This window comes from Alligator mississippiensis, chromosome 8 (genome assembly GCF_030867095.1).
Source record: "Alligator mississippiensis isolate rAllMis1 chromosome 8, rAllMis1, whole genome shotgun sequence".
Classification (NCBI taxonomy): domain Eukaryota; kingdom Metazoa; phylum Chordata; order Crocodylia; family Alligatoridae; genus Alligator; species Alligator mississippiensis.
Genome location: NC_081831.1, coordinates 29937778 through 29952806, shown reverse-complemented (window position 1 = coordinate 29952806; position 15029 = coordinate 29937778). Strand labels below are relative to the sequence as shown.

At 50.9% G+C, this 15029-nt stretch overlaps 1 protein-coding gene across 5 annotated transcripts in view; it reads left to right on the top strand.

The window, feature by feature from the left end:
• GAS7 (growth arrest specific 7) overlaps positions 1 to 15029 on the top strand; it is a 292115-nt gene that overhangs the window by 176055 nt on the left and 101031 nt on the right. For all 5 annotated transcript variants that reach the window (XM_019498132.2, XM_014598581.3, XM_019498131.2 and 2 more), the window contains one exon: positions 3137 to 3196. In XM_019498132.2, the coding sequence (XP_019353677.1) occupies positions 3137 to 3196 (60 nt within the window). The remainder of the gene's footprint in view (positions 1 to 3136; positions 3197 to 15029) is intronic.

Below are 15029 nucleotides of genomic sequence, written 5' to 3'. Positions count from 1 at the left end.
TCATTGTCCCTTTTAGGCATGCCCAAGCCTCACAGGTGTCTCTCATCCGATCAGTTTCCCCTTGTTGTGACTTCACCTCCATCCCTTCTCTCTTGCTGGGCTGATCAACTCAAATCCACTGTTGGATCCAGCTTCTGGGCTCCAGTCCAGGCACTGCCCTTCTGGGCTGCTGGGCCCCTGGCCCTATCTCCACTTTCCTTTAAGCTGCCAGGTTCCTGCCCTTCTCCTCCTGGTCTTGGCTATGATCCTCTGGGTATTGGACCCTCTGGCCCTGCCTGTCTTTCAAGTGCAAAGGGCAAAGGGCCTCCTTGCCCTGGCTCTGCCTGCACTTGGGCCCTGGCCTCCCCTGCCCTAGCTGGCTTGCAGCTGTACCAGGCTTCAGTTCCCCTGTCAGACTGCCTCTAGGCTTTAGCCTGCCTCTCAGGCCTGAGTCTATGGTGTCCTGAACCAAAGCCCCTCTAGCAAGGCTCAAAAAGCTAGCATGCCCTTGGCACCCTGCTGTATGTTAGCCCACACTACACTCCTCTGGTGCCCTGCTGTAGTCTCCGCATGCTTCCCTTTTTGCTACGCCCAAACCATCAGTTGGAACTAACCAGTGGAAACCTTCTGGCTAACACAAACTAAATGCCCTCTGGGTCCAAACATAAACAATAGTTATCTGCCTGCATAACAAGGCTTCACCTTACCCCAGGTAATACTCCCCTGTGGGGTAGCAGCATTGTATTGTTTGCTTTAGTTAAGATAGCCCTAGCCAGGAGCCCTCTAGCATTCCCCCTGCCCCAGAGCTCTCCCGGGCCAGAGTGACTGTAGGCTCAGGCCCTGTGCTTATGGACATGCTAAGCCCTGCCCCCTTCCGCTCAGCAGTGATCGCTAGTGTGTTTGTTCTGAATACAAGGCCTTACCTGCCTGCCCTTGTGGCTGCTTAGCTGCTGTTTGCAGCTCTTAGCCCCCAAGCAGCCTGGCTAGCTGTCCTGCTTGCCTGTTACTGCTGGCTTCTGGCTACAACTTGGCTAGCAGGTAGCTAGTTCTTTAGCTGCTAACTTTCCTTGAGCCAGCTCACTTTGCTGCAGATTCCTCTCAAGTTACAGGAGGCTTCTGGCTTCTTGTTACAGATGCACCAAGGCCAGTTGGAGTTGGGAGTCCCGTAACCAAGAGGACACTCAGCCCCAGCAGCTATGGACTCTGGGTCCTGGCAGCACCCCACCATTACCCCCTCAGTGTGGAAACACAAGAAGAGGCAGGGCTAGAGCACACTCTGCAGGTACTGTGAAGGCACTGACCAGTGCACAGGATAAGATGCACTCAGCAGGGAGAATGTGCATGTAGAAATACATCTCAGAAGGCTTCAGTTACTGATGAATAACTTCATTTTGCTGGTGTCCACACACCATTTGGAGACTGGTCTTAAAAAGACTGACAGAATTGTATTTTTCTTGGAGGTGGTTCAGCACACTGCTGTTCTGTAGTCTGGCCAGTCCTCCTGCTTTCAGACTGTTTTACCCCAGCTGCTTCTGATGCTGCCCTGTACATTCTTGGGGTATGCTTTCTCCAGGTAGAGGGGGGCTGCCCAGCATTCCCCAAAATTTACTCTTAGCAGTAGCGTAGCAATGGATGGGTAAGGAACAGGAGTCCCCGGCACTGCCTAAGGGGAAAAGGGCACTGGAATGGAGCTAAGGAGGTACCTCCACCCTCCTGTTCCCCTTCTCTCCTCTACCCCTTCCCTGCAGCTGCAGCAGTGGGGCAGCAGGCATGCTGTGCAAGAGCATCAGCCAGTGGTTTCCTGCTGTTGGGAGAGGCCGCCACATTTTTTGCCACTGAAATCCTGTGTTCAAATATGCAGTCAACGTACCTCTCGTCTAAAAAACAAACAAACAAACAAAAGATGACACCTCTGTTCCTGTACAAAGCATTGCCAGTACAGTATTGGCCAGTTCACCTCCGACTGTCAGATACGGTTAAGACACTTACTTGGCCTACAGTGCATTGCAAAAAAAGCACTCAGCCATATTTGTTGTGAACAGATCAGGCCCATTTGCTATAAACTGATCAAAAGCCACTGCTGCTGAGCCATGGTGTGACAGGTCCATTCATTCTTTCCTATGCATCAGCTCCACATCTTTTTCTTGCTTCAGAATAACCTAGAAACTACCTATTTTCTCCTTGCCTCTGCTGCCAAAAAATGGATCAACAAAAAAGGTGCATTTGAGATAGTGCATTCCAGCACTTACCAGTGAAATATGATTGCTAATCCCCCAGTATTTGCTTTGGTCTTGAGTTTGACTTAAATGAGTCTGTTGGAGTTCAAGTTTCTGACTGCCCCAGATTCCAGGCACGCGGTGCTGGGGCTGCTGTCCTGTGCGACTGCATTAATGGTAGCAGCCCCGGGCAAGCAGCACAGGGTCCCAGGGCTGGATTCCTGCCCGTGAAACACGGGATCTCCTTCTCCCCCAGGGCCAGGCTGGGCAAGCGGTAGGTTCCCAACGGCAGCTGCAGAAGCCGCGGGTGGAGCCGGGAAGGGGAGCGGGCCTCGCGGCCGGGGCGGACCCGCGCGACGTGCGGAGCAGGGAGTGCCGCCCGGGCCGGCGGCCTTCGCTTCCAGCGGTTGCGGCTGGCCGGAGCCCCGGGCTCCGCCTCCAGCAGCTTCGTCTTCGCAGCAACCAGCTTGCTGTTGACGGAGAGCAGCCGAGGAGCGAGCAGTCTGCGCGCCGCAAGGCTGCACCGAGGCGGCGGGGCCGGGCCGCCCGCGGGAGGCAGGGGGCGAGCGAAAGGGGGCTCCGCGCGGCCTCGGCTGCAGGGGCGCTTCCGGCAGGCAGCAGCAGCGGCCCTTCCCTGCCCTGGCGCCGCCGCTCCTTCCCCTGGCTGCTGCCTGCGGCCCCGACCCCGACGCCAGGGGCACTGCCCTCCACCACGCAGTGCAGCTCCGGCGGCGGCAGCGCGTCGCTGCGCGATCCCGATCCCGGCCCCGGCCCCGCTCGTGGCGAGCGCTCGCTGGCGCGCAGCGGGGCGGGGCGGGCCGCGGGAGCCCTGCCCTGCCCTGCCCAAGCCCCGCCCCGCCCCGCCCGGACGCGGAGCCGCAGCGCCCGCGATGCTGGACGCGGGGAGCAGCTTTGACGATGCCTCTTTCCCCTCTCCGCAGAGCCCGGGCTCGCCCTCGCCCTCGCCGCCGCGGAGACAGACCAGGGACGGGCCTGTGACGGTGAGTGCGCGCAGCCGGGCCGCGGGGCGGGGCGGGGCGGGGCGGGGCAGCGACCGGGACCGGGACCGGCTCCACGGGCTGAGCCCGCTCCGGCGGGACGCGCAAGATCCGGGTTCTGACCATGGGAAAGCGGGGGAGGGGCCTTGTTTCAGCCCCGCACACGCTCGCTCGCTCTCTCGCTAATTCGGAGGAGGCAGCGTGGGTCCATCGGCTGCTCTGTAGACTGGGGGAGATGACGTCATCCACAAAGCATGTGCGCGATTCTTTCCTAGCCCAGGTAAGAGGGACACAGGTGCCGACCCGGCCCTCGGACTGGCTTCAGCCCAACGGGGCTAGCTGCCTCTCTGCTTCTGAATGATCAGTCCCCCCCTTCCCTCGAGTTATAGAAAAGCTGGTGGAAGCAAGGGAGGGGAATCATTGCTGTATGGCACCGTCATGCATCTGTTATTTGCTACTGTGTTTTGTAACCTAAGCACCAGAGCTGTAGCAGGAGTTTGCTGGGTTTTGAAGGCATGGTGTGCATCACTGTGAGGTCACCAGGGGACTTCACAGCTCTGAGAAGCTGAATGTTGTAATTGTGGGACAACTAATTCATGAACAGGGCCAGGTGCACAGACAATGTCTGGCCACTCCTCAACAAACAGGCCACATCATGAAAAGCACTACTAGGCAGTTACTTGGGTAGTGTCATGAGAAGCCCTGAAACTCAGTGAACAGCATAAACTAGAGGTGCACTGATACATCAGTCCCATATTGTATCAGCACTGATATAAGGAAAATAGACTGTATCAGCAGTCAGCTCTTTTTGGCTGATGTGGCCAATAATGTCACCAATAAATGCCCCATGCACACAGCTGCAGCATGGCACGGAGGCAGCCAGGAGCACAGCCTGGTAGCTTGGAGAGCAGCCTGGTCCAGCTGGTAAGCCTGCTGTGAGGGAAGGTGGGGTGGGAGGGGCAGATCGAGGCCCCCGGGGTGGGAATGGGGCTGGGGTTGGGGTGGGGGCTGCACAGCTGGGGCGCAGGACAGAGCCATGAACAAATCTTTGGGGGGTGTGGGGAGGGAGGGTGGTTCCTACTGCTGTGCGCATCCTGGCAGGGTATGGAGGGCATGTGCACCTGATCTGCATGGGGCAAGGGTGGGCTGCTGCTGCGGGTTGGGGCCAGGGGTGGCACCAGGCTTTTCCTGACGGGGCTGGGCCAGGGCTGTGCTGGGGTGGGTGGCAGCAGTGCTTGGAGGGGAGGTTGGGAGGGCTACGGCACATTTTGGGGTGGCTGCAGCCCACCCATAGGCCCCTTCCCAGTGCTGCTCCCCCCCCCAGCACTGCCTGGCCCAGTCCCCTGCTGGGAAGAGCCTGGTGCAGCCCTGGCCCCTGCCCACAGCGGCAGCCCACACTCAGCTCCATGCACAGATCTGGTACAAGCCTCCCATTCCCTCCTGGGGTGCGTGCAGTGACAGGAGCCACCCCTTCCCTCCCCACGCCCCCTGGATGAGCCACTCAAGGCTCTGTCCTGCGCTTTGTCCTGGCTGGGCCGTGCCTGCCCCAGCCCCACTCCCTCCCTTAGCATGGGGGCCTTGATTTGCCCCTAACACCCCTTCCCTCCCCACCTCCCCCACAACAGACTTGCCAGCCAGACATCACTCTCCAAGCTGCCTGACTGCATATCAGTAATCGGATTGGTATCAGCTGATATGGCTTATTAAAAATCAGCCATCGAGATCGGCCCAAAAAATTTCTATCCGTGCACCCCTAGTATAAACTGAATTCTCCTCTCATTCTTAGAGGCTCTGCTTTTAAGGTAGGGCCAGGGAACGTTGATGAAGAGGCTTGTTTTTAAATCTGTGTTGAACTTGTTTTCTGAATGAGCAGAGAGCTTCGTCCTTCAGGGCTACCAGGCCAGGTTCACTCACCATGTTTATCTGTGCCTTGCTAAGTTAACATTACTTGTTGCATGATGAACCCCTCCAAAGACCAACCCACCTGATCTTCATTCTCTACACTTTTTTGGACTCTTCCCTTTATTTCCAAGTTTATTGATTTTTGTCAGACAGTTAAGGCTTGCTATAATTGGGAGCAAGTTCAACTGCTCTGAGTTTTGGCAGCTTTACAGATGATCATTTGTTAATCTGAGTGTTACATGCTGTCTCAAACATGGCCCAATCCAACAGGCATTTGCTGTTGGGTCCATAGGGTTGGGGGATGGAGCTCCAGTTTGGGCAGTTGCATGCCTGCAGCCCCCCGCCCCTCCATGCAGCTCTGGTTAGGAGGGGGAGAAGGGAGGGGAGGGAGCTCCTTCTGGGTTCTCTCCCAAACCAAACTCCCCTCCCACTCTGGGGGCGGGAGGCCGTGGGGGGAGGGGGGTGTTCTGCGCGGAACATCAGCCCAGTCCTGCTCCTTGCAGGGACTAACAGAAGTTACTGAAGGCATTTCTCTTTGGAGCACTTTCATCTGAACCCTCATGTAATGAGGGTTCATATTGTCACATAATCATGTACTTCTGTCAGGGCACAGCTGTAGAATGCTTCAGGGGAACAATTGCATGACAGAACATTTTTTCTGTCAGCTCCCTTATTTTCAGTGAAGAGTAATTGGGCTATTCCCATTGTGCTAGTGAGACTTCTATTTCCAGCTGAAAGAGAGTGAGAGAAGGACAGTGATATGTTGTAAAATATTGAGTTGGATCAAGGTTTCCAGTAGGAAATGGTGTTAGGGCCAGTTTCACTTAATATTTATATTGATGAATATTGAGCAGTTTTCAGCATCATATTATAGTGAAAGGTGTTTATAGATGACACTTTTGTTACGACTTCTGGAATGTATTATACAATTCTGGGCACCTCAGGACAAGGAAGATATTTAAAAACCAGAGAGGAATAGCAAAACTGATTGTGATTGGAGAAATTTACTTAAGAGGAAATATTTTAAAAAGCTAAGTGAGCTAAGCTATGATTAAGAGAGGGGAGGGAACATGATCATAGCCTACAAATATTTCAAGGGAGGGGTTGAAGGAGAAAAATGATTTTGTATTGTGCATTGTATAGAGTGTAACTAGGGGTAGCAGGATGATATTGCAGCCTTGAATACAAAAGGGAGAACAGACTGTTGATCTGAGCATGCTTAGAAGGGCAAGTTTAGTCCCACAGGTGAAAATAGGATCTAAGTTTCACTTACACACATGGGTTTCAAATGGTGAAGTAACTCTCAGAAGCCTAATAGTGAAATTGGATATGGGCCTGAATGGTTGCACCCAAAATGATAAATTAATAGCAAAACAAAGTATATTCACAATTATACAAATGACCCTTGGTACACATAAGCATAAACACTGCTGTTGTCTTAAATGGGGTACTAACTATAACCAAAGGATTTAAAGCAGTAACTCTCAACCTTTTTGGGCTCAAGGAACCCCTTTATAACTTCTGTGAATTGACTGGCACCCTATTTCAAAAAATAATTTATATATCACAGTGCTTACCTCCTTGCAGAGAAACCAGGCAGTGGGTGTAGGGAATTGTCCAGGCAGGGACAAGCTTGAGCCTTTGTTTATCTGCTTATCTCCAAACATCTGACCTATCTCTTCACACCTCTTGGCACCTTTCAAAGGATCTGGCTAGTACTCCAGGGTGCCCCAGTACCCAGGTTGAGAATCAGGGATTTAGAGTGAGAATTTCAGAAGTGTTTACAGTAGTTAAGAGCACTGAAGCTGTTCTAAAACGCCCACCTTCAGGGTGTGGACAGGCATAATGCACTTTAAACCCCAAGAGTGTAGTCATACATGCCACTGTAGACCAGTTTAAACTTCCTGAAATGTTTCAAAAGCACACCAGGAAAAACAAATATTGTGAGTCTGTCCTCCTTGAACTGGTTCAGTATTATGTGAGAACACAGTGCATTCCATGCCTGGTGTCTAGTTAGTCTTCCAGGCATCCCTAGCTGCCCCTTCCCCTGTCCCCAAACTTATGCAGGGTAATGGGGCGGCTCTGCAGTGCACCCAGGACTCTACTGCCCCAAGACTCTACTGCCTACAGAGATCACAGAGGTGGGGAAGCAGAAAGCCCCGCCTCAGTTTCACTTGTCCCTGGGCAGAGGTCCCAGACTTGTTTAAGCTGAGTGGAGTAGCCAGGCTCTTGGAGTATTTGTGGCCCCCTGCTTGTGGTTGGTGGTTAGTTGTTCCTAAACTGTAAACACCTGCAAAGTGGTGGGTGGGAAATGGAGCCATTGCACAGAGGGCATTTAATAGAACAGAATGGCCATCAATTCTGTGCTTAATGTGAAATGAATTAGCCCATTAACTGTTAATTCTTCCTTGTCCTCTGGGCTGCCAGCCCTGTCTGGCAGGTTCCACCTTGTGCACATACATGTCTGTATGCAGTTGCTGGCAATGCAAGATACTCGAGTGGCTGGAAAAGTTTGGGAGTTCTTGCAGAGCAAGGCAAGGGAGGAAGGGGGCAGAGCGCACAGCCCCTGGGAACCACAAGCAGGAGTTCACACAGCGCTCCAGCACCAGGCAGCCCTTCCACTTCAACCCTCTCTGTCAATTTGGGTCTCCCCCCAACTCTCAGAGGAATCCTGCAGAAAGGTGGGCACAGACCCCTGGAAAGCATGATCATCTGGCTACCCCTTGGTGTTTTGGCAACAGTGCAATCCCTAAAAGGTGAGGGTTCTACTTGTGGACACTTCTGTCCAGGGAAAATTGTGAAGTGGTTCCCAATCAGTGGCATTCTTGGAGTGGTTCAAGTGCCGTATGTGTGTGCACCCTTAGACAACATTTTATCTATCTCTGCCTGAGCCATCTGGCAGCATCAAAAAAGCATATTATAGCTTTCATAGTATTGAATAAATACCATTGTGTAAAGTACAGTTTAAGGTACTAAGATTTAAAGTTTAGTGCGTTGTGGGCATAACTGTGTATGGATATTAATTAATCCTTCATGTAATTACCTATATCAAACACTTGTGATAGGATCTATTCTGATATTGGGAGCTGACAACCGCATTTCTCCTTTGCCCTCCAGTTTATAACATTACTTTGATGCTGATAGAAAACAGTACAGCAGCATATTTCTCTGATTTGTTGCCAGGGAAACTTTGGAAATCTTCCTTAAGGTAAAATCATTCATTGCCAATAACAGAAGATGTGTTATCATATCTGGCCTTGTATAACCGAGGAGCCCTCTCACTTTCTTCTAAATAAGGGTTATTATGATGCTTAGACTTCTGCGAGTCAGCCAGTGATACCATGACCTAAAGCCATACTTCCTGTCTTATGTCAGTGGTTTTCAACCTGTGGTCCGTGGACCCCTGGAGGTTCACAAACTATCTATAAAGGGCCTGCAAAAGATGTTTATGATCAATCAAAAGTGAATACCCACACTTACAATCCAAAAGGGTTTTCACCTCCATCCAAAATTTCCAAAGGGGTCTGCAAATGATAAAAATTGAAAACCACTGTCTTAGACCAGGGGAGTCTAGGTCAACAGGACTTTTAAACAGCAAAAAGGATACAGTTACTCCTTTTAATGTCCATTTTATGGACTGTATTAAAGGTTGCCATAGCTACCAACTACATGGTGGGTTATAAAGCTCTACTGACTTATCTGGTTTTCTCCTTTGTTTTTAATGGTGGGTTTGGAAGGTGGCCAGGCCAGCCCACTTCGCTTACCCAAGATAGTTTCAGGCCAAGGCACGGAAATCCATGGAGGGCATATGCAATGAACTTATAGTTTCATAGTTGGTAGGGACCTAAGCAGATGATCAAGTCCGACCCCCTGCCATAGCAGAAAAGAGTACTGGGGTCAAACGAACCCGGCTAGGTGATTATCTAGCCACCTTTTGAAGACCCCCAGGATAGGAGCGAGCACCACTTCCCTTGGAAGTTGGTTCCAAATCCTAGCCGCCCTGACTGTGAAGTAACGCCTCCTGATGTTTAGCCTGCACAATCAACTTTTGGCCGTTATTCCTAGTTACTCTGAGTAGCGCTTGGGGTAACGGACTCTCCCTTTCCCTGCTGGTCTCCCCTGGTAAGTTTATAGATGGCCACCAGATCCCCTCTCAGCTTTCTGTTGTGGAGGCTGAACAGGTTCAGGTCCTGTAGCCTCCCCTGGTAGGGCCTGCCCTGCTGTCCCCTGACCATGCGAGTGGCCCTCCTTTGGACCCTCTCAATGCTCTCCACGTACTTCCTGAAGTGCAGTGCCCAGAACTGGACACAGTACTCCAGCTGTAGCCTGACCAATGTTGCACAGAGGGGGAGGATCACCGCCTTGGACCTGCTTGTGATGCATCTGTGGATGCATGACAAGGTGCAGTTAGCCTTCTTGACCGCGTCCTCACATTGGCGGCCCATATTCATCTTGGAATCAATAATGACTCCAAGATCCTTTTCTGCCTCTGTGCTGACGAGAGGAGAGCTCCCCAGTCTGTAGGTCTGCTGCTGGTTCTTCCTCCCCAGGTGCAGTTCCCCTCACTTGTCAGCATTGAATCCCATCCTATTCACATCCACCCACCCCTGTAACCTGTCCAGATCTACTTGTAGCCTGTCCCTCCCTTCTGGTGTGCCCACTTCTCCCCACATCTTAGTGTCATCTGCGAATTTGAACAAGGTACTTTTCACCCCCTCGTCCAAGTCACTGATGAAGATGTTGAGCATTGTGGGCCCGAGGACCGAGCCCTGGGGGATCCCACTGCCCACATCCTTCCAGGTTGAAAACGACCCGTCCAACACCACTGTCTAGGTACGGCCCTGTAGCCAATTTGCAGCCTATCTGATTGTAGGCATCAACGCCACAGTCGCCTAATTTTTTAATGAGAATGGGGTGAGAGACGGTGTCAAAGGCCTTCCTAAAGTCCAGGAAGACTACGTCCACTGCGACACCAGCTCTCTCTCATGACAGAGATGGGAGGGCAGAAGGTGTGCATATTTTTAGTAAGAGGAAACCTGCCAGTATAAGTGGAAAGAATTGAGTTTGGCACCAGCGAGAGAGGATTGGGTGAGATAGCAGGAGAGAGGGGAGAATCATGCATATCCGGACACTGGAGTTCAAAGCTGAAAGCATTTCAAGAGTGACATGCAGGCAGGAATGCATTCTGTTGTGGACAGTTGCAACAAGATAACATGGAAGACAAATGCCCTAGGTGATCCTTGCTCAGGAATCCCCTTTCTTGTCCAGGAGCTAGAATTACAGCAAATGGACAATAATATATATTAAAATGCCCCTTTGACATACATGCATCCTACTAGCAACTCTTTTGCTGTTACTGTCAAAGATGGGTTCATTTCTGGCAAAGTCATATGCCAGTACAGCAATCTGGTCTTTAATCTTGTCGGGATAGCTACTATATATGCATGTGGACTACTATAACAACAGTAATAATAAAACAGTTTTGAAGGAAAGAATAATTAGGGACATGGAATTAATGACAAATGAAATAAAATACGGTGTTGATTTGCCAAAAGTTGATCATGCCAGACTAATCTGTTCTGGTTTTGATAACTTATTTTCTACACAAAGGGAATGTATCACTTTGGACTTTTGTAAAAACATTTGATTCAGTGCCATATGATAAATAATTACTTAAGCAGGGGAGGATGGAAATTATGACAAGAATTGTGAGGTGGGCAAAAAGGGAAATAGATGACAAGGGGTGGTGTTGAAAGGGAAGAAACAAAACAATTTTTTTTTAGCTCTTATGGTAACCTTGGGCAAGCTTGACCCACAGATTTTGTTGACTTAAAAAAATCTAGTGGGTTGGATGGAGCTGCTTTTGAATGGCTCCATTACTATCATCCTGAGAGCAGGTGCCCAAAGTTTTTTCCAAAGGGCCCTCTCTTTTGGGGTGCATAGGTCTCGGTGTTTTTTATTTTTGTTCACTTCTAAGCCTCTTGTAGGCTAAGATCAAATGATGTATTTTAGGTAGATAAAAGGTTGGTAAATGGCCCATGTTAGAAAAGGGTGTGGGAAATAAGGGAGCAGCAGGAGTAAGTGGGTCTCTTTTGCTTTCTTTCCCTCTTCCCCCTCCCACTGCACCCCTGAATATGAAGGACACTGAGGAGGACAATACGGTAGCAGGAGTGTAGAGAGAGGCCTTGGGTTAATTCCAGTGAAGAAGCTGAGGAGAAACTGAGGCCAGGAAGGGACAGGATGAGCCTGATAGAAGAAATTATTGTTATGGAGTCTCCAGGGGTATGACAAGAATGATGGAGGTTTGAGGTGGGTTCTGAGGAGCCTTGGGGTATGGCTGCTTTGACTCAGTCCTGTTGAACTGGAGACTTTGTGTTAGCACCTGCACCAAAAAAACCCAAAACAAAACAAACCTAAGTTGGGACCTGGGGTGGAAGAGGGGCCAGGAGCAGGGATATGAAGGTTTGCAGTGTGGATATGCACCTGTGGTACAAGACCTTTCCTAAAGTAAGGGTGAAGATTATGAATCCAAGTGGTGAAAAGCACATGTTTACATCAAAAGAGGCACAAAGGGCAGCAAGCCAGAGGAAATGGAAAGAGAAATAATTGGTTGGCTAAATAGGATGATGAGCAGGTTGGCCTTAATGGGAATTAAGTTTATGCTGAAAGACTTAACTACAGTAATACAGATACTGGGATCAAGGGGAATTGACTTGCACTTTAGACAAAAATGAACTGATGAATGCATGTTGAAAAGAATATACAAAAGCAGGCAGAAGAATGTCAGGGACTTGCAGCCATCCTTTTTCAATAACTGGAGATAGTCACCATCCTCTTTCAAAATCATTTGTTGCCTTATGGTTTGATTGAGGAATGATGAAGTGCGTGGATAACCATGTTAGGTAGTGAAGTGAAAATGTTTACCAGTTTTACCCTCTGGACAGGGAAACATACTTTTTTGGTCTGCTTAGCACACCATAATGAGAATGAAAAATTGGTGCATCTGTCTGGCAGCTTTAACATTGGAGAATATATAAATTACATGTTTTATATGAGTTAGTCTTGGATGTGTCATAAATACAGGGCCATGGATCATTTTCACTCTCATGCCCACTGCAACAACACTGCACCATGGGGCATCAAATACATCTGGCAGCTAGGTGCACAAAAAGAAGAAATGTCCTAGGGAGGAGCATTTAGGCCCCTACTACATGTTACACAGAAAACATGATTGACCAGTTAATCCCATCTTAAATTGTGACCCAGACAAATGTTCAGTCAATTAACATCTTGATAAAAGGAGGGATAAGTTGAAAGTGATTCCACAAGATAACTAACTTTGTGGCTGATTCTAATTGCGCCATTAATCAAATATGTGGCCAGGTGTGTGTGGGCAGGGAGGAGTGCACCAGCTGTGGGAGCACATGCCCCTGCATCCTTTTGGCTGGGAGAGTCTGTGTCTGCTAATGGGACTTCCAGCCACAGGGACACATGTCAACTGAGCTGGCTCCCAGTAGAGGTGCACCGATAGATTTTTTTTTGGTTGATATTGATGGCTGATTATGAACGAGCTGTATCGGTCAGTACTGATCTGATTGCTAATATGCAGCCCGGAAGCTTGGAGAGCAGCGTCCAGCTGGTAAGTCTGTTGTGGGGGAAGGAAGGAGTGTGGGGAGGGCAAATGGAAGCCTCCACAGTGAGGGAGGGAGTGGGGCTGGGGTAGGGGCAGACATTGCACAGCTGGGGTGGGGTGCGGGATAGAGCTGCAGCTAGTCGGGGGGGGGGGGGGAAGGGGGGGTTACGGGAGTAGGGCAGTTCCTGTCACTGTGCACACCCCGGGGGAAGCATTCAGGGCACATGCCCCCCAGATCTGTGCAGAGGGCGAGGGTGGGCTCCCTCTGTGCACTCAGGGTTGGACACTGTGCCGGGCTCTTCCTGACAGGAGGCTGGGCTCAGGTTGCACTTGGGACAAGCGGTGGCAGTGCTAGGATGGTGGGCTACAGGGGGCTACAGCCACCCCAAAATTTTCTGTAGCCCTCCCCTCCCAGCGCCGCTGTCGCTCACCCTGAGTGCAGCCCAGGCCCAGCCCCAGCCCCCGCACCGGGAAGAGGCCACAGGGGGCAGCCTGCCCTCGTCCCACACAGATCTGGGGGGCACGTGCCCCCCATGCCCCCCTGTGGAGTGCACAGTGGTGGGAGCCATCCCTCCCTCCTGTGCCCCCCAGAAGAGCCGCAGCTCTGTCCTCACCCCTGCCCAGCTCTGCAGCACCTCCCCCCCCCCCGCCCCACTCCCTCCCTCACTGCAGGGGCCTCAATCTGTCCACCACCCCCACACCCCTTCTCCCCACAGGCTTACCGGCCAGATGCTGCTCTCCAAGTTGTTGAGTTGTACTCCTGGCTGCGTGCATCCATGCAGTATTTATCAGTGACACATCAGCCAAAAAAAGCCAATTGCCGATAATGTCAATTTTCCTTTTATTGGAGCCAGTATGGTGTAGATCAATATATCAGTACACCTCTACCTCCCAGCCATGGGAGCTTTCTACCTGCCTGTGCAGAGAGAGCCTGGAATCACCATCCCAGACTTCCCATGCACTGGTAATAGAGCGTAATGGGGTCTGATGTGCAGTCCCACTAGAGAAAGTGAAGACTAACAAGCATATTAAAGGTCAAGAAAAACCAAGGGAGAATATCAGAAGGTTACAACAAGAAAAGTCCTCTATTAAGTCAAGTGAAGTGCAAAAAGGGAAAGAGAGAATATCGCCTATTGAGAAGGAAGAACATGAACGGCAGTATGTAGGGAGATCTAGGTACAAGATGATAACTGATAAAAAGGGGAAATAGGAGGGAAAGGTAAAGACCAAATGAGAGAGCATATGAAAACAGTAATAAGCTAGAGTTGGGAGGGGTAGAATCAGACTCTGATTTTCCTGAACTTGAACCTGTGAGAAATATGGGGATAGGTGAGAAAACAGGATCAGGGCAAAGGGGTGACAGCTCAAACCCTCATCAGATTCTTCCTCTGAAGAGGGCCATTAGGAAATAGATTCTCCTCCCCATCTGGGAGAGGAAATGGTAGTACAGGAAGGGGCATCTCAGGAAACACCAGTGGGGGAGAATGGAACAATGAAGCTACTTAATAAATTATGCCTGGAAACGGATAATAGGGAAACAGAGATGGAACATTTGCCAGGGGAGTCATAGGGAGTTTTCCTCTAGGCTCAGATAGCAGTAGGAACCAGGAAGTGAGGACCGTACAGAGAAAGATAGCAGGGTAAAGCAGGGAGTGGGTCAGTGGGAGGTTCTGAGAAGGAAAGAACAGGAGTGCAATTAGAAATTAGGATGAGAGAAGAAGAGATGGCACAGGCAGTTCAAGGGAGTACAGGTAGAAGAAGACAGAAGAGATGGGAAGGAGAAGTAGGTAAAAAGAACTGATTAATGGAGTATGTTCAGTCTGTATTATTTTGATTTTGGCAAGGTCTAGAGTTGGAGGTCTGGGGATCCTATTCACTCTATAACAGCTCTGCTCAACCTGACCCATGAGCCAAATCTGGCCCCAAAGCAGGGGCGATGCATAGGGGGTGCATGCAGCAGTGCACCCCCTACAAAAAGGTGGTCCGCAATCCCTGCTGGCTGCTGCCGGTGGTGGCTGTGGGTGGTCACCCTCCCCCCCGCCACCAAGCGGCGGCTGTGGGAGCTCCCCTGCTTACTGCCAACGGGCTCCCACCACCGCCGCACTTCCGCCACCACCGTGCCCCCCCCCAGCTGCCAGGGACACAAGTTCATGCCCAAAAGTGACGAGATCCAGCCCACAACATGGGGGAATCGGTGGCAAGTGTGGCAGGCCAGTAGGGGGAGCTCCTGTGTTGAGCCTCCCACCTCACTACGCCTGTCAACCTTCCGGACTCCACGTGTCTCTCCAGGGGCGCCTAAGC